The 26,358-nt window shown below is 44.3% G+C and overlaps 1 protein-coding gene across 4 annotated transcripts in view; it reads right to left on the bottom strand.

Moving 5' to 3' along the window:
• LOC147621576 (putative histone-arginine methyltransferase CARM1) overlaps positions 1–26,358 on the bottom strand; it is a 125,851-nt gene that overhangs the window by 58,148 nt on the left and 41,345 nt on the right. For all 4 annotated transcript variants that reach the window (XM_086824366.1, XM_086824367.1, XM_086824368.1 and 1 more), the window contains exons 4-9: positions 24,179–24,269; positions 22,420–22,569; positions 22,159–22,262; positions 13,703–13,801; positions 13,524–13,593; positions 13,030–13,126 (exon numbers count right to left, since the gene is read on the bottom strand). In XM_086824366.1, coding sequence (XP_086680492.1) covers positions 13,030–13,126; positions 13,524–13,593; positions 13,703–13,801; positions 22,159–22,262; positions 22,420–22,569; positions 24,179–24,269 — 611 coding nt within the window. The remainder of the gene's footprint in view (positions 1–13,029; positions 13,127–13,523; positions 13,594–13,702; positions 13,802–22,158; positions 22,263–22,419; positions 22,570–24,178; positions 24,270–26,358) is intronic.

Raw genomic sequence — 26,358 nt, 5'->3', positions numbered from 1 at the left:
CTCCATGAGGAGATATATATGCAACAGCCAGAGGGTTATGCAGTGAGTGGAAAGGAGAAGCTTGTATGCAAGCTGAAAAAGAGTCTTTATGGGCTCAAACAGGCACCAAGAGAATGGTATCATAAATTTGATACATTCATGAAATCCCAGAAATTCAGGAGAAGTGACATAGATCACTGCTTGTACACCAAGAAAGCTTTGGATGGCAGTATATTGATCCTCATCTTGTATGTTGATGATATGTTGATTGCCGGGAAATCTCGTAAAGAGATGGATACCTTGAAGCAAAGGCTGCATCAAACCTTTGATATGAAGGATTTGGGTGATGCAAATCACATCTTGGGTATGCGGATACTTCGGGACAGAAATCAGCATGTGTTGTATTTGTCTCAGAAGGAATACATTGGCAAAGTTCTGCAGAGGTTCAATATGGACGGGGGGAAGAAGACTAGTACTCCTTTGCCTCCATATGTGAAACTCAGTGCTATGGACAGCCCACAGTCAGATAGTGGCAGGGCTGATATGGCCAAGATTCCATATGCTTCAGCTTGTGGCAGTCTCATGTATGCCATGGTTGCTACTAGGCCGGACATTGCATTTGCAGTGGGAGTAGTTTCTAGATACATGGCCAACCCTGGCAAGAAGCATTGGGAAGCAGTGAAAGGTGTCATGAGATACCTTAAGGACACACAAGATATGTGCATTTGTTTTGGCAAACAGGATGCATTAGTGCATGGTTACACGGATTCGGATTATGCCAGTCATCCAGATAACCGGAAGTCTACTACCGGTTATGTGTTTACATTCACAGGAGGTGCTGTGTCATGGATATCCAGGATGCAGAAGTGCACTGCCTTATCTACTACAGAGGCCGAGTATATTGCAGCCACAGAGGCTTGCAAGGAGGCATTATGGCTATCTCGGTTAGTGGTTGATTTGGGTTATACAGGGGATATTCCATTGTTGCATTGTGACAGTCAGAGTGCCATCCAGTTGGCAAAGAACCCTGTCTTTCATGCAAAGACGAAGCATGTGGATGTGAAGTATCACTTCATCAGAGAGGTGATAGAGAACAAGCAAATTCAGCTTGTTAAGATTCATACGGATGACAACCCAGCTGATCTGTTGACAAAGAGTTTGCCTCCGGAGCAGTTTGCTCATTGCAGACACTTGATGGGCATTGGATGAGGCCAGTTTCAGCCTTGATATGGCCTTGTATATTATCATGTACATGCTGATTTTTTCTTTTCCTTTACTTAAGGGCACACTGCCTTTAAGTGGGAGGTTGTTGGGGTAAAGGCACTATGCCCACCCTTATAGTGTGTACAAGCCCATAAGTTATAGTACATAGTACACTTAGTACTTTTAATGTACTAAGTGCACTATGTGTACTAGTGCAATATACATGTGTGATAGGGGAGTCACACTCTCATTCCCATGAGTTGACTTATCCCCACAACTCTCTCTCTCTCTCTCCCTTGTTTCTCTGTGTATGTCTCCCACATGAATAAACCCTAAATCTCTCCCATTCAGCCACATCCTTCTCCCTAATGATTGTTTGTAGTTTGGTCATTTCCTTGAGGCCATCTCTCATGGACCTCTGCAGGTAATTTAATGCTTCCTGTACCGACAATCCATTTTAATGGCTTACATTCAGTTTCACTTGCCTCTTGTTCCCTGGTCTTCGGCAAATTTGGATAGTTTCATCATGTCTCCCACACTAGCATGTTTGTGGCGTACTAAGGTGGACAAAAAACCAATCAAGCTACTAAAAAAACATTTGGACTGTACTGCAAGAATGTATGGTCTCTATATACTAAATTTACACTTTCATGTTATTGCCAGGAAAGCTTCTCTTCTTTTAAGTTTCTTGGAGAAAAAACAGCCCTCGACTTTAATGTTATCAAGACTTGTTGCAGCAATTAAAACTCGAACCTTTGGGCACTGGATGATTACTCATGCTAAGGTTATATTTGGATGCTTAGAGGGAAGCATTCCTAGATGCTTGTTTTCTTGATTCAAGACTAGCAGACTCTCATGGCTCAAATGAAATGGTCTGGTCGACCACCTGATCAAGGCAACTCTTTTTGCAGAGACAACATTCACTGGAGTCATGCGTTTCAGCAGCCTCTTGCTCTTTTACAACCGAGAAAGGCTTTACCAAAGAAGTCAGATATGTTGAGGATGTGGTGAATGATAGGGGCTATGTACTTTCTTTTCGACAAGCTATGACACTTTACAATCTAGGTCAACATCACAGACCGATATGGCGAAACATAGCTTTGCATCATTTTCAGCCTATACCTCCTCTAGAATTGAGTCATAGCCTGAAAGATTGAATATTGGTGGATCAAAATGCAAGTTGTTGTGCGGTGCCCTTTCAAAATCTAAATGCACCCAGTGCATACAAATTGCTTCTACCTCCACCTTGGATACACACTCATGGAAATTCACTATGGCACATTAACAAGCATTCTAGCCAGTGGAAGGTGTCTATCTCGAAGATCTGAAAGAATAAATTGCCCCTCAAACAAAAAATCTTCTTCTGGAGATGCCTCGTTGGTGCTTTACCAATTGGCAGTTTTCTGGCCGAAAGACGTATTGCTCCTGCATCTCGTAGAAGGTGTTCACATCCACGTGAGACAATCTGTCATCTTCTATGGTCTTGCTCCTATTCCTATTCTCTTCTAGACACATTGTCAACACACCTTCATGTGAGATTTGTGGGAAAATCTTTTGGCAAATTTTTTTGGCTATTTGCTAGCATTTTCCCAGAATTTGATGCTTTCATTGCATAGACTAGATTTTGCGCCCTATGGTCCATTCATCATGCAAAGAATCAGCTCATCTTTGCCACTGAAGATATTCCTTGTTTTTGCTTTCTTCAAGAGATCCCTTCTTTTCTATTCGGGATTCTTTTTACCTTGGAGTGCTTCCCTTGCACCAGCTACAAGTGTTCTTTGATTGCTTTTGAATGTTAGCTATCCCAGAGTTGGCCAGTTGGGCTTGTAACTTACCACATGTTTTCTGTATTTTGATTGTGGGTTTTCTCCTCCACTTGGAGGTTTCCCACTAGTAATATAGAGTATAAAAAAAGTGTTTAAGTTCATATTAACTATGGTGTGTGTGTGTGTGTGTGTGTGTGTGTGTGTGTGCATGCGTGCATGTGTGTGTGTGTGTGTGGAAGACTCGTGCACGCGGTGTGTGTGTGGAGGAGCGTTCGCTGCGTTCTAGGGTTCACGACCTGCTGTTTAGCTCGCTTTTCTTCTCTGTGCGCTCGTGTGTGTGTGTGCGTGTGTGTGTGTGTGTGCGCGCACGTGTATGAGAGAGAGGCCTGCTCGCCTGAGACCCAGTTTCTCTCTTTGACTGCTCGCCTGCGATTCAGTTCACCTATTGCCTGCGACCCAGCTCGCTCATCGCCTGTGATTCAGTTCACCTATCGCCTGCGACTCCCTTTGCCATCGAAGCTGCGACTCTACTCACCTGCGACCCAGGTCGCCTGTTCGACTGCCCGTAGTTCGCCTATCGCCTGCAACCCAACTCACCTATTGCTTGCGACCTTGTTCGCCTCTTCGCCTGCGACTCCTTTTGCTTCGAAGCTGCAAGTCTACTCGCCTAAATTTCAAAGCCTCCTGTATACAGCATACAGCTTTTCAAAAAAAAAAAAAAGAGTTGTTTAGCAGTGTTGTACAGACTTTACTCTTGCAATTATGTCTGAGACTGTTGTGACCTATGCTCGCCGGGATAATGCTGCAGACAGTAACAAGAGGCAGCATGCTGCAATTGAATCTGTCACCATGATCAAGCAAGATTCGTCGGATGCACAGTTTGTATATGAGGCTTTATGTGAGGACTTTGTAGACAGTCGTGTCAAATGGAAGGACCCGCCTCCTTCTTTCAGTTATAAGATTAAATTGCCGACGATTGTGTCTCCTCTGCGTAGATACTCAGAGAAAGGGATTATTCTCTTCTTTCCAGGTAAAATGCCTTCTGCGCAAGAAGTAGCTCAATGGATTCAGTCCATTCTAGGTGAACCCTTTGTAGATGGAGTTCACTTTGCAGCAAGGGGTTTTTATGATGTATTACTGTCTGATGGTCAATATAAGCAGCAGATGCTTGAATCTTCTCCCCTTATGTTTGGTGTACAGTTGGTACATGTGTTACCTTGGTCCCCGACCAAGGACTATCAGTCCTTGATTAGGCATCGTTGTCCTGTTTGGGTCGAGGTCGTGGATTTTCCAGAATATTTGAGGGAACATTTGCCAGGTATAGCAGCCACTCTGGGCAAAGTGGTTTGTGCACCTCGTCCTACAGGAAACAAAAACAGATTTTGCATCTTGTGGGATACGGACCATGAGCAACCACCAGCAATTGCTGTTGAAGTAGAAAATGTGCGTGGCATGGGTGCACGTTACTTCAAATTAAATTGGGGAGTCTTTGCAGGTGCTTGTTTCACTTGTCATAAGTTTGGGCATATGGCTTCTGAATGTCCTTCTCTGCTGCATCCTCCACCGTTATCTGCTGTACCTCCCATCTCAGCGAATGAGCAGCCAACTCAAATTAAGGAGATACCAACAAATCAAGCCACTCGAAATACTCAAAAGGAGAAAGAGAAAGGAAAAGCTAAAGTTTTTCCACAAGCTGTTTCTTCTTTGGCAGTGCTTAATCAACCCAAGGATAAAGGAAAAGATAAAATATCTTCGGCTGAATGGAAAACTCCGAAAAAAGCTTCTATGGTTCGTCGTGCTCCCGTTCCTTCACGTAATTGGACTCCATCTGCCACTATTACACAGTCTTCCACCTCATCGACTATGCTTTCTAGAATATGGTCAGATGTAGTTCGAGGTGCTTCCTCGAGTATGGATGCCGATGTAAATGCTTTGGATATGTGTGTTGATACGAATATGCATGAGTCTCTCTTGATTCAGGGCGAGGGCTCTCTCCCTGATTCAGTTGTTGTTATGCAGCATTGATTTTGCTGGCTGTTCACTGTATATACCTTTGTACAGATTTGATGTTTGATGCTCCAATAAAATGTCTTTCGTACAATATTAGAGGACTTTGTGATCCAAGTAAATTTAGGTTGTTTTGGCACTATGTACATAAAATGCAGCCTCATCTGGTGTGTGTGCAAGAACACAATCAGCATACCTTAGTGGGTCAATGAGGTCACTTTGCAGGTTATGATATATTTTATGCGGGCACTCAGCATTACTCGGGAGTTTTTATGCTTGTTAAGCATGATCTACAACCAATGTTGGCCTACAATGATTCTGCTGGCAGATGGATGGTCATTCAATGTTTATTGTATGGACAAATTTATGAATTTGCAGCAGTTTATGCACCACAAAGCTCAGCTGACAGGGCAAATATATGGTCACAAATGTTGGCTTATCCCTGGCTCCATAATGCATTCCTTTGTGGAGATTTTAATAATGCTCCATCTCCTGAATTTAACTCCACTGGAAGAACTCGTATGCTTGGAGCAAAACGCAGAACATGGAATGATTTGCTCTCTTCTTGCAATATTTTGGACCTATGGCAACATGTATTCCCTCATCTGCAAGGGTTTACTTTTAACCACAATGCTTTTCCACATATCTGGACACGTCTGGATCGCTGGTACTTGTTACATGCTGACCAATATGATGATTTTGTTTGCAAACTATGGATTGATCGTTCCATGTTACTCTCTGATCATTCTCCTTTATGGTTAGGCCTTTATTTCGACATGCCACAAGATCTCTCTATTCTTCAGAAACATAGGCTGTTGCTTTAAAACAACAGTTATCTTGTGCATGCTGATTTCAAGGAAATGGTTTTGCAAGCCATTGAGCCCTTGCCCCTTCAAATGCATGAGGACATTGACATTGCTTGGCTTCAATTTGTTCAACGCATGCAGGCTGTGATCTGTGATTATGGTCGTTATTACATGGCCGACTTGCGGGATCAGATCTTGCAGGCTAAAGAAACATGTCAATCCATGGCTGATCTTGCTCAGTATAGGATTTTAAATACTAATGAACAAGATTCTTTAATGCAGGCTAAGCATTTCCTCATGCTAAATGATCAGAGAAAATTGCAAAAATGGTTGACACGTTCGCGACATCGAGCTATCATAGATAAGGGTTGCTCTTCCAAAGATTTTTTCAAAAATCTACATGCTTCAAGACAAAAGGAATGCATCAGAAGGGTGAAAAAATCTGATGGTCAATGGACTCATTCTTTATCGGAGCTCTCATATATTGCTAGTCAGCATTTTGCAGCCCTTTTTGCTAAACCGCCAACTACTTCGTCTGACATACTTGATGCTCGTTATGCTTTATTGCATCATGTTCAGCCCATTATTTCTCCACAGGATGCATTGGAATTAGAATCTGCGTTCACTGATATTGAACTTAAAGATGCTTTACGTTCAATGGGTCGATGGAAATCTCCCGGATGGGATGGATTGACAGTGGAATTTTTCCATGCTTTTTGGCCTCAGTTGGAACAATCATTGCTGTATATGATTAATGAAGCCTGGGCAAATGATGTACTACCATCTTCTTGGAAAGAAGGATTGGTTAAGCTTTTCCCTAAACGGGATCTTTGTGAAGTTTTCTCTGATTGGAGGCCCATTACTCTTATGCCTGTCATCTATAAGCTTCTGACTAAGATGTTGGCAAATCGTATTAAAGGATTTTTACATGATGGTTTGCATCCTGCGCAATATGGTTTTGTGCCTCGGAGGCAAATCAATGACAATTTAGCCAATGCTTATATTGCCATTGAATATGCCAAATACACTAAGCAGGATGTACTCATTTTGCAGGTTGATATTGAGAAAGCTTTTGATTCTGTGCATTGGGACTATATAGCTATGACTATGAGTTCTCTTGGTTTCGGTGCAAAGTGGCAAAATATTGTGTATTGGCTCTATAATGATAGTGATGCTTCTTTGATTTTGAGCTCTTCTCTATCAGATTCTTGGAAATTGGGACGTTCAGTTCGCCAGGGTTGTCTGCTTACTTCCTTGTTGTTTGCTATTGCTACACATCCTTTTCTTTGCTATTTGGATTTTTTGCAAGCCACTGATGAAGTGCATGGCTTACAGCTTCCTGCTGGGCATACTTTCCTGGCTCAGGCTTATGCTAATGATTCTTTTTTTATGCCCAAGAATACGCAACAAGATCTTCAGAGATTAATGAAGGCTTTGGAACTTTTTGGTCTGGCTGCTGGTTTGAAAGTAAACTTCCGTAAGTCTACCTTGCTTGCACTTAGTGTACAGCAATGGCATCATGTATTGTGGCCCGGTGGAATACCTCCTGCTGGACATATCGTTCGTCATTTGGGTTACCCTTTGGGTTGGCAGCTGTCATCTTCACAAATGATTCAATGGGTTATGCTAAAATTGAATCGCAAAATTGATTATTGGCAGCTTTCCACTTGGCCTCTTCATGTACGTCTCAGGATAGTGCAGGCTATTGTGATGGCTTACATACAGTTCTTTCTTCCATTGATTATGTGGAGGAAAGCTGATATAGATCGGTTTATGTCTCTGGCAATGGCAATTGTGTGGAAAACTCAACATCGTAAAAAGGGTCTTCATCTTTTGTCAATGCCAAAGATGTGTTCTCCAAAGATACATGGTGGCTTGAACATATTGAATATTCATTTTCATGTGCTTGCTCGTAAATCCACTTTGCTGTTGGAATTTGTACAACAACGCCAGCCATGGGCTATTATGTTGGGTCATATGTGTATGTCTATGTCTTCACCTGCTTTTGGAAAGTGGACTGTTACGTATTGGGATGCAATTTTCAGCCATTTCAATGGAAAGATTGTCGGCTGCCCTCTTTCATCTAAGTTAATTTTTGCCTGGAAACAGATTACGCAATATCTTTTTTGGAATCCGAGGTTTAATGCGCAATCTTCTTCGCTTCACCTTGAGAGTATTCATTGGTCGAAGGTTTTTGATGTACCCCTGGCTCTACGTGAGCCTAGGAAGGCATATTTCCTTTCAAAGAAAGGAGTTTATCTTATTGATGATGTTTTGGATGCTGCTGGCCATGTGCTTTCTTTTGTGGTTGCCGCCACGAAATTTGGTCTGGGGATGCATTATAGATCAATCTGGCAGCTTATTCGAGAGCTTCTTGCTCCTTTTGAACCAATTGCAGATTTGGATCGTTCTGATCGTTTGGTTGATTGGAGCCTTAAAAGAGAACAACCTGCACGAGGCCCTTTATCAATTGCTAAACTTTCGGTTCATTTTTTCTTGGGTTCAAGAACATGCAAATCAGATTTGGCATCTTCATAAAAGTCAGGCTTGGTGGAAACAGCGGCTTCATTCTCTTTGGAAATGCAGTCTACCTTTGAAAAGTAAACTGTTTTTATGGAGATGCTTGATTGGAGTCTTGCCAGTCGGCCTTTTCTTGGCTAGGCGACTTTTGGCACCTTCAACTTGTCATAGTTGTGGTGCTTCTCAAGAGACAGTCTTTCATCTTTTATGGAGTTGTCCTCTCACCAGGACTTTATTGGATCGGATTGCTACACGTTTGAGAGCCCGCTTCCGACAGGCACCCTTTGGGAAATACTTTTGGATCTTCGGCCTTCTCCCTTCACCCCTTAGATCCTATAAAGTCTTCTTTGATTGGGTTCGCTATTGGGCTTTATGGACTACGTGGGAGTCTCGCAACAGGATAGTTTTTGCTGGGCCTCATTTGGATGCTTACTCATTCTTCCGTTCCTCTCTTCAGCAATCTTTATATGACTGTCTCTCTCTTCATGAGATAGACTCATCTCTGTATCCTCTTTTTACAGATTGTTTTTAGATGTTTAACTATGTTCACACTGAACATAGTGAACACTCTAGTAGTTTCCCTTGTATATGGTCTTTTTGGTGGGTTTTCCTCGTTTTGAGGTTTCCCACCTGTAATTAATGACATGAAGCTTTACAAAAAAAAAAAAAAAAAGTGTGTGTGTGTGTGTGAGAGAGAGAGAGAAATGAAATGATATATTAACGTCTTCAGAAGGCCAAAATGACCTATGAGACCAAAAAGGTTACAACAATTGGTGGATCTAATACAATGTCTGAGAGAGAGAGAGAGAGAGAGAGAGAGAGAGAGAGAGAGGGTGTGTGTGAGGTATGGTGTGTATACTATATGGAGTGTATGGACTAGAACAGCCAATTGCTCTGTGTTCTCGTTTCCCCTTTCAAACCCTGACCCTAGTGCTTGTCTGTGTCTGGCGAGAGGTGGGGACATGACCTTTCCGTGTAAGCCATGTTTCCTGTCGGTTCTTCTTGCTAACTGCTATCACCACTTCCTCCAGTGGGAAGAAGCCCCTTTTGGCTTTTGTTGGATGTTCTTCTGCAGCTAATCCCTTTCCGCCTACCGGTCACCTTTACTTGTTCACAGCCGCCTTTGCTTCTTCTCAGCTTCAAGACTTCAATGTATATGTTTGTGAAATTGTGTGCAACTCTGTGCGTGTGCGTGCGCGCGCGCGTGCGTGCGTGCGTGTATTCCAATCGGTTTAGTCGGCTTTTTCTGGTGCAGGCAACGTTCTGCAAGCGCTACTTTCTCTAGCCATCCCTTTCCTTTCGCTCGCTCTTTTCTATACTTTCTCTATCTTCTAGAATTTCGCTTCCAAGATTAGTTAGCAAGCACCACTTCTCAATTCTGCAGCTACGGATGCGCTTGGTTTTTTTCTTGACACCATGAGACCACAGGAACAAGTAATCCACTACGAAAGAAGACATGAAAAACTTGTTGATGGCACTGATCGCAAGAAGCAAAGGCATGAGGATCCTGTTGCGCAATTTCTTTATGACGTGCTACATTAGGATTTCTGGGGTGCAAAGTGCGAGAAGCCCAACCCCACACTAAAGTGCACTATCCCAAAGAATGTAATTCTTCCCAAGTAAAGAAGTTCTCTGAACTAGCTATGATTCTCTTTTTTCCAGGCCGGGTGTCACCATTTGGTTCCTTCACCAACTTTGATCAGTGTTTTGTGGGAAGCCCACACACACAGAATAGAACCAAGGTGAGAACGGGGATTTTTCCACAGAATAAGGGGTTAAGCTGAAGTATTCACTGGCATGGATAGGCCTGAAAGATGGTCACAAATTATGAGTATCATGGGATTTTAATCATTTATGTGACTTACAAGCCTATACTTGAAGAGTCACTTTTGCTTGTGATCAATGAGACTTGGAATTCGGGTGTCATGCCTTCTATTTGGCAGGAGGGACTGATAAGACTGGTGCTAAAAAAAGGATTTGTGTCAAAACTTTCTAATTGGCATCCTATTACCTTGATGCCAATGATTTATAAATTGATCACTAATCGCCTCAAAAAGATCTTGAATAGGGGTATCCATCCAACGCAATATGGTTTTGTGCCTCGTAGACAAATAACATATAGCATTGCTAATGTCTATATTGACATAAGAGTATGCAAAATATACCAAGAAGGATGTGATCTTATTACATGTCTGACATTGCTAAGGCTCTTGATATAGTCCGATGGGTTTACATTGCAAAAGTCATGGCGAAGTTGAGCTTCAATTCAAAAATGCAAAACATAATTTATTGGTTGTATCGAGATAGCACTACCAACTGCATTTTGGAAAAGGGCTTATTCTCTCAATGGGTTTTGAGTAGATATGCTCGACAAGGTCCCCCTCTCAGTGCCTTGCTATATGCTATTGCTACTCATCCCTTCCTGACATATATGGAAAAGCTCACTAAGGTTCACAGATTACATGAGATGCTACTCATCCCTTCCTGACATATATGGATAAGCTCACTGAGGTTGACAGATTACATGAGATATATTGTGGGATGGAATCTTTCACTTCGTGATGCTACAGATTGGGTGCTGCCAAAACTTACGATTAAATTGGAATATTGGACACTTTCTACTTCGCCACTTCATGTCAGATTGAGATTAGTTCAACCGACTTTGATGGCTTACGTTCAGTTTTTTCTCCCTCTTTTGGCATGGTCTAAAAACCAAATCTCTTGTTTTATGACAAAAAGCATTGAAATCTATTGGCAAAATTATCATTATAAGAAGGCCTTGCGTCTCCTTAAGTATGAGTTCATATGCTCACCAAAAATGCGTGGAGGGCTTAACATTTTGAATATCCATTATCATGTTCTGGCACGCAAAGCAACTCTGCTTCCAACTTTTCTCGTGCAACAACTCTGCACGCTTATGATTGCAATTCTTTGCTTTAATGTGAACACATATGCATTTGGCAAATGGCAGCTAACTCACTGGGAATTTGTATTTGGCTGTGTGGAGGGTAAGATTTCCGGATGCCCTTACGTCTCTCATCTTCTTGCAGACTGGAACCTTGTTTTGCAATATATTCAGTGGTCAGGTAGACCTCATGAGCCTGGCAAAACTTTGAGACAAGAAAGGGTTTTTTGGAGCCGTTTTTTCCTTGCTCCTTGGCTCTCCATTCAGCTTAATTTCTTTCTACAAAAGGCATTCGGGTTTGCCAAGATGTTGATGATGAAGAAAATGTTATGTCCTTTCCTCGAGCACAAAGCCGTTGGCAGTTGGGTATGCACTACAGGTCTTTATGGTGCATGTTACACGAACAATTGTAGCCTTTTACTCCTCTTACGGTTGTTTCGGATGGTAAAAGAACACAGGATTGGATTTTCCATAGGGAAGATCCTGGACCTTATCCTAGTTTCTCTTTCTCTCATGTCTCAACTGCTTTGATCTATAGGTTGATTATTCCTACACCTTGGTTTGTCATAGTAAGATTTGGCTCCTTACTAAGACAGCCCGTTGGTGGAAACAAAACCTAAAGAAAATCTAGCATAGTAAATTGCCACCCAAATCTAGATTGTTTTTATGGCAATGCTTGTTGGGAGTGCTCCCAGTTAAAGAATTTCTTGAAAAAAGGCACATAGTTGCTCCGAAATGCCCCTCTTGTCGTTGAATAAAGAAAACAATGATGCATCTTCTTTGGTCTTTTCTGCAAACCAAAAATTACATTGGCAAATTTCACATTCTCTTAAACTCAGATTCCCGGGGTATTCCTTCTCTAGATTTTTTTGGTTGTTTGGCAGGTGGCGATCATGCACAACCCTTTCTAATCTAGACTAGATATTGGGCTTTGTGGATAATATGGCATGCAAGAAACAAGTTGATTTTCCATCCCCAAGGATTGCACGCTATCACTACTTTCATCAATCCTTGCATCAGTCTTTGTTTGACAGCATCCATCTGGATCAAATGAATGATGGCCAGTTGGCTTTGTTTTTTCAGTGTTTTTAACTTGTGTGGCTGTTCTTCAAGAAGTTTGCCTCATTTTTGAGGACTTCTTTCTTTGTTTAGTGAAGCAATAGAACATATTTTTTTACCCAAAAAAAAAGTGTGTCTCTTGTTTGTAAGACTCTTTATCAGGAGCAGTCATGTTTGAGAAGTTGGATGCCCTGCATCCTGGTTTCAAAAGCAGACGGTACCAAGATGGATGTAACAGCTTTGTGAAGGTCTGGCTCACATCCGGGACATGTTCACAATTTGAGGGGTGCAGCTTGTAATATTCTCTGGGAATCATGGCGTCTCTTTGGGCCACCATCTGTTGTGGTAGTTACAGTAATAAAGTTTAGTTCTTCTAATTTCTTGTGCAAGCTGTCAATCAATTGCGTAAAGGATTCTCCCTTTTTTGGGTGGCTGGGTGTGTGTGTGAGTGTGTGTTTTTTTTTTCCTTTTTTTTTCTTTTTTTTTTGCGTGTGTGTGTGTGTGTGGGGGGGGGGGGGGGGGGGGGGGGGGTAAGGGGTGGGGGGGGTGTAGTAGGGGTAGATCCAAGAGGGGCATGCAAAATGTGCCTCCTTATTCGCCACTGGTTTAATGGCTAATGAAGATGAGAATAGCAATAAGATAACCCATAAGAATCAAGTCAAATAATTGTCTGTTTGTATAGCCTTTATTTGTCACTTGACAGCACATAAACAGGATAAACAGGTTACAGGAGCCAAGAAGCAACTGTACACAAACAAATCCTGGTGAAGAGTATCAGATAGACCTTCCAAGAGATGGAAACATTTTTCCATTTGGATTAAGGAAACGGTCCCTTGAAATAATGTAAGACTCCAGCATGCGTTCATTCACAAGTAAGGTTCCTGTTGCAACATGACCAAGCAACTAAAATATTAACTTAAATGATCAGCCACACAAAAACACAAATTTATCCCCATTATGACACACATTTACAACAATCTCCTACACAGTAGCAAATTCTGATCAGAACACCCAAGAACATATAAATATCCACTCACTTCAGTATCCAAAATTCAAAACTTAAAGGATTCTTGATTGATCAAAACAAAGGAATCTTTTTCTCGATAACCACAGCATACCACCTCAGCTAGAGCAAATCACATCCTTGTCGAGAAGGTAGCTAGTTCAGAATGCTTTATCCAAGTTACAATTCTAAACGAAAGATCTGTAAGGCTCTCTGCAAGTCCCCCCAATATGCCACAAACACAGGTTCAAAAGCAACAATGATATGGTGCTCACCCATGGGCTCTGAAATCAAGATATCCGCTTTCTCAGGAAGCTCAACCTCTTCAACCTTTCCATGAATTACCTAAATCAGTAACCACAACCTGCAGTCAATAGCTGCAGCCTGCCAAGGATCGTTGGGCAAAGCACTTGTTTGTGAACAGAAGAAATCCTCAAAGCTAAAGAAAACTCACAGTTATGACAGAGCTCCAAGCAGGATTTCCTGCAATCAGTTTGCGAGCATGTTCTGCCATTCCTGATGCTTCCACTGCATAAACATGTTTGGCACCAGCCTGCTCATTTGGAACATCAAAATACAGAAAGATGAAAGATGCCAATACATGAGTATATAAAGACATAAAACAAGGGCTCACACAAAACCATACTCGTTTTTGACAGGATGAATATAATCAAGGTAAGATCAAACAAGTTATAAAAGATTTCTGTGTTGACGGCACAAGTTTTGTTCATAATTGTCTAACAACACAACAAATTAGAAGTCAGAAATAATCAAGTCCATGATGTGCATGTATAGATATCGCAACCGAGCCCACGACTCTTTGGCAACACACACAAGGAGTCACCGCCAAGGAAGGCACAATCTCTCAAAAGGGCCCAATGTCCCCTGCCCCAAGAGACCTAGACCCACCAGCTACAGGTCGAAGACATCCTCAGATGCATAGAGATGTACCGTTACAAGACGTGGGGACATTGTTGCACTATACACCATTCAGGAGGAAGAGAGTTTTGACCCCTCCTTTTTGTATTCACGAGCTCTATTGCCTCACTTAAGACCGATCATTGATCAATCAATGAGCGATAAATCATATGGAAATACTTGGTTGCATCTCATATGGAGATACTTGGTTCAAGCAATGTAATCCAGCATTGTTTCTCCCTCACCCATATTTCTCAACACTCTCTCTTGATCAAGCATCCATACCACACAAAGTGTGCTTGACCAAGAATACACACACAAAAAAAATGCCCACGGGCTAGAAATGAATACAAAGTATAACATTAAGATGATCACAAGGAGGCTCACATAGTACGCGGGCCTATTTTGTTTGGCGCATTTTTATTTTTTTCCTCGTTTTTTACATCTAGTTATTCATGAATTATGTGTACTCATTTAAGGTCTCGTATGTACTCATTTTTAAATCTTATAGACCCTTCAGGTCATTTGTAGACGGATAATACAATCTCTCTTTCTCTTTCAGATTCATCATGGTCAGATTCATTATGGATACATTGTACTACCATTTTGGTTTAATAGACCCTTGCGGTCTTTTGCAAACATCAATATATGTTTCTCTATTTGGATGACGACCTTACAAGGATGCAAATAGAACACAGGAAAACATGCATGCCGAGAGTCCTACAGGCCCGGAAAGAGGGCAAGAGAGCATTCTATCGCGATGGCCGTGTCATATCGATGGCAAGGCCACCGATTAGCGCTAGGCGGCCTATGGGACATCGGTTATGGAGGATCCAGATTCACAGATACACATAGCAGTTTGGAACTGCAATGGAGCACTTTGGACACATCCTGGGAGGATGGAGGTCGTCATGGAGGGACGGGACATCATACTACTTACAGAGACGCACCAGAGCCCAGAGAGGGGGCTACCCAAAGTAGAGGGCTATCAGTGGGAGTTTACATACAGGGGGACCACACAGCAGAGCACATCGAGAGGATCTGGAGGTATAGCGGTACTCTTCAAGCGAGAGCTACAGGAGCGCCTACAGGTGGTAGCACGTGACCAGGAGGCTAGATACATGTGGATTAGACTGCAGCTCTCAGCAAACAGGGTGTTATACATTGCTCTATGCTACTTCTCTCCTAGAGGATCGAGATATGCCATGACAGCAGAGGATAAGAGTAGAGGCGAGGAGGAGGACACAGGGCCATTGGGAGAGTCACCATATGCAGCCCTTTCAGATGAGATCATACACTACTCCAACCTGGGGGAAGTCCTCCTTATGGGGGACTTCAATGCACGGACACGGAGCCGACAGTGCGACATTTATGATTTCAAGCACCCCGAGGTGATGCACACACTAGAGGTGGAGGACACGGGAGCTTGCAGGGTGTTAGGACATGGGGCCGGATAACACCAGATATGGTCATCACTTACTTGAGCTGGGAGCGCGACACCATCTCATTATTTATAACGGGATGAGACAGTGGCAAGATTCAGGAGCACTGACATGCTTTCCACGATCGCGGGGGGGGGGGGGGGGGGGGGGGGGGGCAGCACAGTGGACTACATCATGGGGTCCATGGAGACACCACAGGCAGTGACATCTTTCACCATCCCCCCCCCTATCCTATTGGTGCGGATCACACGTACCTCTTACTGTCACTGGCGAGCTCTACACCAGCACCCACACAGCCCACACAGGCATCGCATACAACTTTCTACTGCACCCATGACTCGGCAGACATATATGAGCATCATGTATATGACGGGCTATTCCAGATGGATCCCCTGTCACCTCTAGACACACTCACCACCCAGCTGTCATCTCTACTACATACGGCCGCCACCCGCAGCTTCCCCCATCATACACACATTGCACACACCGATAGATCTGGGAGCATGCCCCAGAATCGGTGGTATGATGATGAGTCCAGAGCACCTCCGTGCCCAGAAAGCACTGCCATTACACAGAGACAGGCGAGCCGACAGATGAGGATCCTCACACGCCGTAAGAGGCGTGCATATGAGGAGGCACAGTACTAGTACTGGGATATATACCACCGACTCATGAGCAGAGATGCAATCACTGTATGGCGCAGGATGAGAGAGCCTCGCCCTCGTACCCCGATTGAGGATCCACACACATGGCACACATATGCAAAGAGCCTCTTACCATATCCCTCATACCACAGCCACAAGAATCCCACCCTACCACCTCTACTTTCTTTACCGCCTCGATGGTAGAGAGAGCTATCCGCCAGTTACAGCATGGGGATCGGCTGACCACGTAGGTATACAGAGTGAGCATCTTATTTCTGCAGCTGACACATTGGGACCCTTTGTTGCTCACCTCTTTAATAGGGCACTAGTGGAGGGCCTACCAGCTGAGTGGACTATGCACACCATCGTGCCTCTCCACAAAGCGGGAGACATGCTAGACCCCAGCAACTACAAGACTATCATGATTGGTCATACATTGGCCAAACTTTATGGCGCAGTGCTCGAGGCAGAGTTGAGCTCATATGCAGAGAAGGAGGGACTGCGCGCACCAGGGTAGGCTGGATTCCGACGAGCTTTCTCCACTATTGACCATATATTCACTCAGAGATGTCTGATTAACCAAGCTAGGGCGCAAAAGAAGAGATTATACTGCTGCTTTGTGGATTTCTGCAAAGCATTTGACACGGTGCCACGAGAGAGACTCTTCCAACGCCTACAGTCATTGGGGATCCCATCAAAGATGGTTTGGGGCATCTATGCTTTATATGAGCACGTCTTCGGGCGCATACGATGCCCTGGGGGGCTATCTGATGTTATTGCTAGCACCATAGGTGTGAAGCAAGGATGCCCACTCTCTCCTACACTATTTGGGCTATACATCGATGAGGTGGCTGACTTCATTGGTCAAGTGGTGGGGACGGGGTAGACATCTCAGGTACCACAGCCCACATTATGCTATATGCAGATGATATTATTCTCGTCTCTGAGTAGCGGATGGGACTACAGCACCATCTCCATGCACTCCATGACTTCTGCACACAGAGGGGGCTTACAGTGAACCTTGGGAAAACCAAGGTCATGATTTTCCACACCTTAGGGCCGGTTCGACGACAAGCCATATTCACACTAGCAAGAGGACAGGTAGAGGTGGTAGACTCATATGTGTACCTAGGGATTACATTTACGACTCCACCAGGAAGATTTACTATGGCATAGGCAGCCAGGGATAGACTCACACGAGGGTATGCAGCTCTGGCCATGCTAGAGAGACAGTGTCACCAGGCACACTTCCAGGAGCCCCGCACAAAGGGGTGTTTGTTTGACACACTAGTCACCCCTGCTTTGATGTATGCTGCAGCAGTATGGGCACCTGGGCTCACCACCTCCAAATGGTCTTAGATAGAGAGGAATCAGATTCTCATGCTCTCACGGATGATCCGCAGCAAACCCTCCGTCCCACATGACATTGTCCGGACGGAGTTTGCTGCACCTCCTATGCTAGTAGAGGCCCTCTTCCAGACGATCTGCTTCATACAGAGGATCAGAGATATGCCATCAGATCGATTCTCACATAGAGCTTTTGAGGCGTCCCGGCAGCTCGCAGAGAGTGGAGATAGGAGATAGGAGATCATGGTATTCACAAATGCTACAGTGGCTCACTCAGCATGGTCTTGACATAGATCACCTGCCACCTTTCCAATATGATATACATGCACCACACATCCAGCTCTCTCACAGTGAGAGGAACAGAGTCCTTCGACAAGATTTATGGCAGCGATACACTCAAGAGACTTGGATTACACCCAGTCAGCCTCTACCGCCGAAGATGCTATACTACAGAGATCAGTTTATGCGTATCTCAGCGGATGGATTCATACAAAGACCTAGATACATGGATGTGTACATGCCTCACAATGCCCGAGTGGTGATTGCCTAGCTCAGAGTGTCATCACACCAATTTGAGATTGAGGCAGGTAGGGCAGCACGGATCCCCAGAGCAGAGAGGATATGCAGACTATGCCAGGAGGAGGTTGAGAGTGAGGAACATTATGTATGCAGATGCAAAGCATATAGTGTCATTAGAGAGAGATACACCACCATCTTCAGTGGACATCCCTCACTCCGCCAGATCATGGAGTCCGCAGACCAGCGCAGATTTGGCCAGTTCTTGCTAGAGACACAGCGCCACAAAGAGACACTGCTACGGACTCATACCACAGGGAGAGGTGGGCGACAGCTCCAGCTCACTGATTTCTTCCAGAGATCTATCCCAATGCCTACCCTACTTTCTTTCTTTCTTTCTCTCCTCCCTGCCTGTGGGAAGGGCTGTAGAGTAATCTCGAGGAATGGCCCCGAGTCTCCAAGAGAAACTCGAGGCCCTCGAGATGGCAATGAAGGCGCTAATCAAGGAGAACAAGAAGACATCCGATTTCAACCTCAATGAGGTGGAGAACAAACTACACCGGCACATCATGGCCCTCGAAGCACGGGTCACGTACCTTAAACAAGAGAACACAGCACTCAAGGAGGAGGTGAGTGCATTGAAAGTGGAACTGGTAGCCGTCAAGAACACCGAGGAGGAGGAAGGGGAGATCAATGACAACACTCTCACGGCCATCAAAGAAGAGATCTCCAAGGAGATCAAAATGGACATGGAGGGAAAACTCGAAGCCAAGCAGTCAGGATGGGTTGAGGTGGTTAAAAAGAACATCCGTAAAGAAGTGAGGGAGGAGACTCAAAGGGAAGAACATCAAATCATTCACACCACCATTGAGGAGGAGAAGATGAGGCATGACCGCCGCCTCAACATTCAAGTCACAGGTATAGCCGAGACACCCAACTCCACTCCCGAGAAGATGGACAGCTTCTATGCCTGAAGCTAGGCTACAGGGAAGAGGACCCTCTCCCCTTCACCAAAGCATGGAGAGACGGGAAAGAGTCAACACGCAAGCAAGCCCTCATCGTACAGTTTGCAGGAGAGACGGAGAGGGTCACCTTCATGAGGAAGAGGGTCATACTACGAGGCTTAGAGGGAGCTGCTATTTTCTTGGATGATGATCTCACAAGGATGCAGCTAGAGCATAGGAGAGCTTGCATGCCATGAGTCTTACACGCGAGGAGAGAAGGCAAGAAGGCCTTCTATCGAGATGGTCGGGTCATCATTGATGGCCGGCCCATGGATTAGCGGTTTGGGGCCTATGGGACACAGACCAGGCCACTGACAGAGATACACATGGCAGTATGGAACTGTAATGGTTCACTATGGCTGCAGCCTGGACGACTGGAGCATGTTATGGTGAGGAGAGACATTATACTTCTAACAGAGACAAGAGAGAGGGCTACCTCGAGTAGAGAGATTCCAGTGGGAGTCAGCATACATGAGGACCACACGCCAGGGTACCTCGAGAGGGTTGGGGGGAGTGGCAGTTCTATTCAGACGGGAGCTACAGGGGAGACTGAGAGTGGTAGCACAGGATCCAGAGGCCAGATACATGTGGATCAGCTTACAACTCTCACAGAACAGGGTTATATACATAGCTCTATGTTACTTTTCTCCATCAAGATCCTCCTATGTCATTACACAGGACATGCCACAAGAGGAGACAGGAGCCTCGCCATACACTTGTCTGTCAGAGCAGATTATGCATTATTCTACACTAGGGGAAGTATTTCTTACGGGTGACTTCAATGCCCACACACAGAGCAGACAGTGTGAGGTGTATGACTATGATGACATGGAGATCCTCCACCCTGTGGATCCAGAGGAGATAGGGGCTAGTCGGGCATTAGAGGACACTGGACCAGACATAGGACATTATGGGGACCACTTACTAGTGTTGGGAGCCAGGCATCGTCTCGTTATTTATAATGAGATGCTACAGTGGTTGGGATCAAGAGGGCTGACATGCTTCCCACATGGGGGTCATACACAGACCGGAGGCACGGTGGTAGACTACATTATGGGGTCTTTGGAGGCATCACAGCTTGTCACCTCATTCTTCATCCCACCTCGTCCTATTGGGGCAGATCATACATACTTGGCATTTTCACTAGCCAGATCACCAATATCACCAACCCCCCACATACCGACGCCACACACTACCATCTACTTCACATATGACATGGGAGACATATACACTTGCAGAGTAGAGGATGGGCTCCTACTCATGGATCCCCTGGCACCTATGGATACCATTACAGCCCAGCTGGCATCACTCCTACACACGGCTGCATTACAGAGCTTCCCAGCGAGATCTGGGACTATGCCCCAAAACAGATGGTATGATGACGAGTGCAGAGCCCTATACTCACGGGCTCTGCATACAGAGAGCCTTGGGAGCCATCACGGAGCAGGAGTCGAGGAGAGAGATGAGGAGACTTACTCGCCGCAAAAGGCGGGCCTTCGCAGAAATACAGGAGCTAGAGATCTTCCATTTCTTCATGAGTAGAGATAGCCCTATCTCATGGCGGCACTTCAGAGAGCCCTGGACACCGACACCCATTGCAGACCCACAGACATGGCACACATATGCAGAGGGCCTATACCACGCCCCACAACAGCCACCTATACCTCAACCACAAGAGCCTCGACCTACCACAACTAGCTTCTTTACCCACTCTATATGGTAAAGGACGCTATCCGCCGCCTGCAGCATGGACGGGCCGCTAACCATATGGGCCTACAGGGTGAGCATCTCATAAATGCAGTAGATTCTTTGGCTCCTTTTCTTGAACACCTGTTTAACAAGGCGCTAGTAGAGGGTTTGTCTACGGAGTGGACGATACACAGCATTGTGCCGATCCACAAAATAGGGGATATGCTCGATCTGAGCAACTACAGGACGGTTACGGTTGGCCACGTGTTGGCCAAACTCTATGGTGCAGTGTTGGAGCAAGAGCTTAGCTTATATGCTGAGCGAGCAGGTTTACGCTCATCAGGGCAGGCAGGCTTCTGGAGAGCTTTCTCTACCACTGACCATGTATTCACTTTGAGATGTATGATTGATCATGCCACAGTGAGGAAGAGAAAGCTCTATTGCTGCTTTGTGGATTTCCGCAAGGCATTTGACACAGTACCACGAGAGAGGCTCTTTCAGCGCCTGTAGTCTCTTGGCATACCAGCAGATATGACATGGGGCATCTATGCATTATATGAGCAGGGTTTTGGGCGAGTCAGATGCCCAGGAGGTATGTCCGAGACTATTGCTAGCACCATTGGTGTGAAGCAAGGATGCCCACTTTCCCCCACGCTATTTGGGTTATACATTGATGAGGTGGCTGACTTCATTACACAGGTTAATGTCACGTGCATAGCCATGGATATGGCTAATCTCAGATCTAATTCCTGATTGAAATACCAACTTAGGGCACTAGCAGGCTCAAGCATGGAAGAAGCAGCAAGTCCACCAATATCAGGTTTCACAAAGCTGGCCGACAGCAGGTGCTCTGGTATGGGTACCATAAAGGCTGGTCAACAGGAGTATTCAGAGCCTTTAGCTTTTTATCTGAGTCATGGACCACATGGAGCTGGCCAACAGCAGTCATCCAGGTTGTTGGGCATGGCTAGGCCATCATCATTCATAGAGCATCTGTTCCCCACCTGGGGTAGGTCCTAGTCAGTCAGTCCATGAAGGTAGAATTCAGTCCTCTAGTTCATCTCTCTCTCCTCTCTACTGGCTATTCATTGTGTTTGCATCAGTGTTCCTAATCAGTAGGCTAAGAGCTGGATCAAGTACAGCAAGGCTTCCACGCATGCAACACTATCCTCTCAAAATATCCACCATAACTTATACACAATTGATCCGTCGTCATAGTCCTTGAACAGTCTAGACTCCATATACACAGCCATCCATGTACTTAGTTACGCACTTGTATTGTGTATGAATTTGTATGTGCTCTTAGAAAGCCCAGATAACTGTCAAAAAGCCAAGATCAAGGAGCATTGCCTGAGCAGCAAAGAGTGACAATATCCCACTGCCAGCTCCCACATCGACAACAACCCGTCCTTGAAAATCAAGGTTGTTTTCTAGAACAGCTGTATAATAAGTACCTGTAAACATGAAAAATACAGTGAATAAAACCTTCCTTGAACAGATGATTAGCAGTATAGCTACCTATTATGTATTCAAAACAACAGAAAAAGGTGTGTGTAATGACAAAGCTTATATCAAAAAAGAGAAAAAACAATGTAGGCTCCAGCAGCATACCTGTTCTCATATAATCTTGAAGCATGTTTTGCTGATGCAGCAGCTGCCCATAATAATGGAAATATAATTTGGCAGAAGATGACTCGATCTTCTTATCGAACTTACTTGCATTTTTCGAATTATCAGTTGAACCATTAGCCAGATTGTTTCCTGCCATGAGAAGTGTTTAAGGAAAGAGCACATGCAAGGCAGTTTATTGACTAAAACACACACAAGTTCAGGGAATGTAACTGCCAAGTACATTCAAAAAACACCAAATCCATAACAAGGCAGCATTACAGCGGTGTGCCTAGTGCCTGCATAAAAATGCGTAGAAGCTGGTCATGAGCTAGTCCCAACAGTAATGTAGGGATCCTATTGACCTGTTTAACACCCATATTTCCCGTGTTCTTCAACATTCACCCACTCCATCCCTCCTTGACTTCATTTTCCCCCATCATAACAAAGGAGAACTCAGTGCCCCCCTCTCTAAGAACATAGTGAGAATTTCTTATCATCAACCCACATCTACCCTTGTACCTTTTACTATCATTCAGTCTCTGCAATAAGGAGGTCAGTGGTGTCCTTGTGTGCGTAAATATCTCTAATTTCAATTAGTTTGCTGTCATTGCCATCCAGTAAAGCAAAAACTGGTGTGTCCTTGTGTGTGTAGATATCTCTAATGAAACTCTTCCAATTCAATCAATCGAATGATTGCTCCTCTCACATGACAATGTTCTAGAAATATGAACAAAATGTGTGTGTCATGGCTGCAATGCAGCATCCATGGACCCCCCCTCCCACCTCTCCCTCCATATTCTCATTCCATAATAATGGACTATAGGGACCCCTCTTTGTGGAGTTTGGACTTCCATGTGTCTTTAACATCTCCATGAGATACACAGGAGATTTTGTTGCCCCTTCCAAGATAGTTTTGGCCCTTTCTCATGGGTGACATAATATAGAGATCAGAGGTGTTTGAACTTGTACTTGATTGCGTTTCGCCGTCATTGGGAGTTTCTGATGGGACGGGACTCAAGGAAGCAGGATCAGCAGGACACCTCTCAGACCTCCATTACAGACTTTTTTGGCCTCCACCAGATGACCATGGTGATCACCACCCAGACTCGCCTGGACCAGAGAGGGCGCAGACGTCACAGCAGATCCCGCAACCCTTTTGGCACCAAGCACCTCAAAAGCCACCAGAGAGAGGGTGCAGTCTCTCCAGAGAGCAAAACGTTCCCATCCACAGAGATCTAGACCCGCCAACTACAAAATTCATGACATCCTCAAGACACCATAGAGATTTACCGCCATAGGAGGTGGACATTGCTGCATTGTACACCACTCAAGAGGAGGATGACATGTGATGAGCTTTGGCTTTCTTCATTGTATACAGGGGTACATGCCCGTTTTTCTTCCTTTGGTAGATGTTTCTTTTTTCATGTTTCTAACATCCAGTTATTCATGGATCATACATACTCACTTTTAAGTTTCCGATCGTTTGGGTCTTTCATAGACGTTAAAAAAAATCTTTCTTTCTATCTGCCTCTTAATAAGCAAAGCAATACATAGCTTCTTGTCAATACCCAGATCCTCACAAGGTTCTTAAAAAGTTCAAACTTTTGCAGACAAACCCAATGCTTGCTAGCAAGGAAAAGCTATGTTAGTATACAAATCACTAAACTTTGACTTAGCTTTCAAGATAAGAGTTACCCATAATCCCTACCTTACAAACAGAAGATGCAAGCTTCCAAAGATCTATGCTGTCAGAGAGTACCTGCTGACTTCCATTCATGAACGGCCGTGAATAAACAGTTGCTTGCTTCTTCTGATTTAAAACAGACTGCAAAGGCCCTTGAGAAGGGTGCCTGCATCAAATTATGTATGTCTCAACAAGATCAGATACGCATGGAAAAGATAGATAAAAAAGTCTGCATCCTTGTAACAGCACAGCAGCAAAACACAGTCATTCAACACCACCAGAAAAATAAATGTGAGTTTCAGGAGATCACCAGGTAGATCAATACGCACACACACACACACACACATACACAAGTTTGAGTCTAGAGTGTTATATGTAAATTTTTCCTCTCCTCTAATAGCTAAGAATCATTTGGATCTTGATCCATGGGAGCCCAGTCCATGCCTACCTTGCAGTGAAGACGTCAAGTCTCAGTAATAGGAAACTTCCGTTTCCTAGCCCAAAGTTACGAAATTTTGTAACTCCGTTTCCCCATTTCCTAATCTCACCTGAGAATTTTCCCCTAGTAAGTTTTGATTTTCCACAATTTTTCTTGTTATCTCTGTTAGATTATGATCTATCCCAAGTTTCTCCTCTATTTCTCTAAACTTTTTCCATTATTTCTATTTACATCTACTATATAATGTCAAATGCATGCCGTTTCCTAGTTTCAAGCCGTATTCTGTTGCAGAGACATCATCCATTTCTATTGCCGCTTCCGTTGCATGCAACTTACGTTCCTAAAAGGAGAATTTGGGCATGTTCCTGGATTCATCTCGGTATATAATTCAGCTGTATTAGCGAACATGCAAATTTCACATTGTGAAGTTTTCGTCCGAGTTGCAGCAGTTGATATTGTGCTTATTCTTTCTATCTTTAGCGGTGCATTTGCCCTATCAACTACTTATTTGCTGTACTAATTCTTTCTATTTGCTACTTCCATTAGTGCTAGGCTTCATTATGGCTGAGTCTACCCTACATCTTCGGAGGTTTGACAGAAACTCAGTACGAAGGGCTTTGTGTGAATATATGCTCTTATGTGTGTGTGTGGAGTGTGTGTGTGAGAGCATATCTTGATGCACAGTTCTACACCCACTATTGGGCACTGATGACGTTAGTGGGGATGTCGTAGTATCTAGTTCATACTATGCATGATGGAGTTGATAGTTATATAGTCTTGTGGGTTGACTACCATGAGTATATAACATGCACGTTCCTAAAAGGTGAATTTAGGCATGTTCCTGGACTCATCTAGGTATAGCACGTTCCTAAAAGGTGAATTTAGGCATGTTCCTGGACTCATCTAGGTATATACATGTGTCAACTTGTGAAAGTGTGCACAAGTGAAAGTGATCACAATAGACACAGAAGAGAGAGTCAAAGAGAGAAAGAAAGAAAGAAATTTGTATTAACGTCTTCAAAAGGCCAAAATGACCTATGAGACCAAAAGGTTACATCATATCCATGAGGTACATCATCCCGTATCTCTGTGATCTCCCTCTGAAGTAGTCTAGGAGTCTGGTAGCCTGGTGCTCTCAGTCTCCGTCTCCGTCTGGCTCGGAGGTCCGCAGTGCGCTGAAGTGTAACCCCCTCCTATGTCAGGGTAGGCATTGGAATTTGGGATAGATCTCTGGAAGAAATCAGTGAGCTGGCGCTGTCACCCACCTCTCCCTGTGGTATGAGTCCGTATCAGTCTCTCTTTGTGGCGCTCTCTAACAAGAACTGGCCAAATCTGCGCTGGTCTGCGGACTCCATGATCTGGCATTGATCAAGTTCAATTATCATAGCAAAGAGATTACAAGGGGTTGAAGCAGCCAACAAATGGACGTCTAAACAAATGCACACATGAAACTTGAAAGTGATCCCAATAGCCAAAGAAGGGAGAGAGAGAGAGAGAGAGGTAGGCACTGATCAAGTCCTATGGGGTTGAAGCAACCAGTAAATGGGAGTCAGTACAAATGCACTGGGAATGGATGATTACAACAAGGGGAAGTAGGCCTTTATATAGGCAAGGGAGAGTTGGCCAACTAACTCCATGGACCTGGCCAACTGGCTCATAAATCGGCCACGACCACAAGAAAATATCCATGCCTCAATATAAGCGCATGTTCCCACACATGAGATGTACATAAAATTCTAACACCCCCTCTACATCTCATAGTGTGCAAACGTCGGAAGAAGAAAACTCATAAAGAAGACGCGACCATGGACACCCA

The sequence above is a fragment of the Cibotium barometz genome, chromosome 30, assembly GCF_041138505.1.
Source record: "Cibotium barometz isolate CiBa-2024 chromosome 30, ASM4113850v1, whole genome shotgun sequence".
In the NCBI taxonomy this organism is placed as follows: Eukaryota; Viridiplantae; Streptophyta; class Polypodiopsida; order Cyatheales; family Cibotiaceae; genus Cibotium; species Cibotium barometz.
The sequence above is the reverse complement of the archived record's forward strand: the minus strand, read 5'-3'. Positions and strand labels throughout refer to the sequence as shown.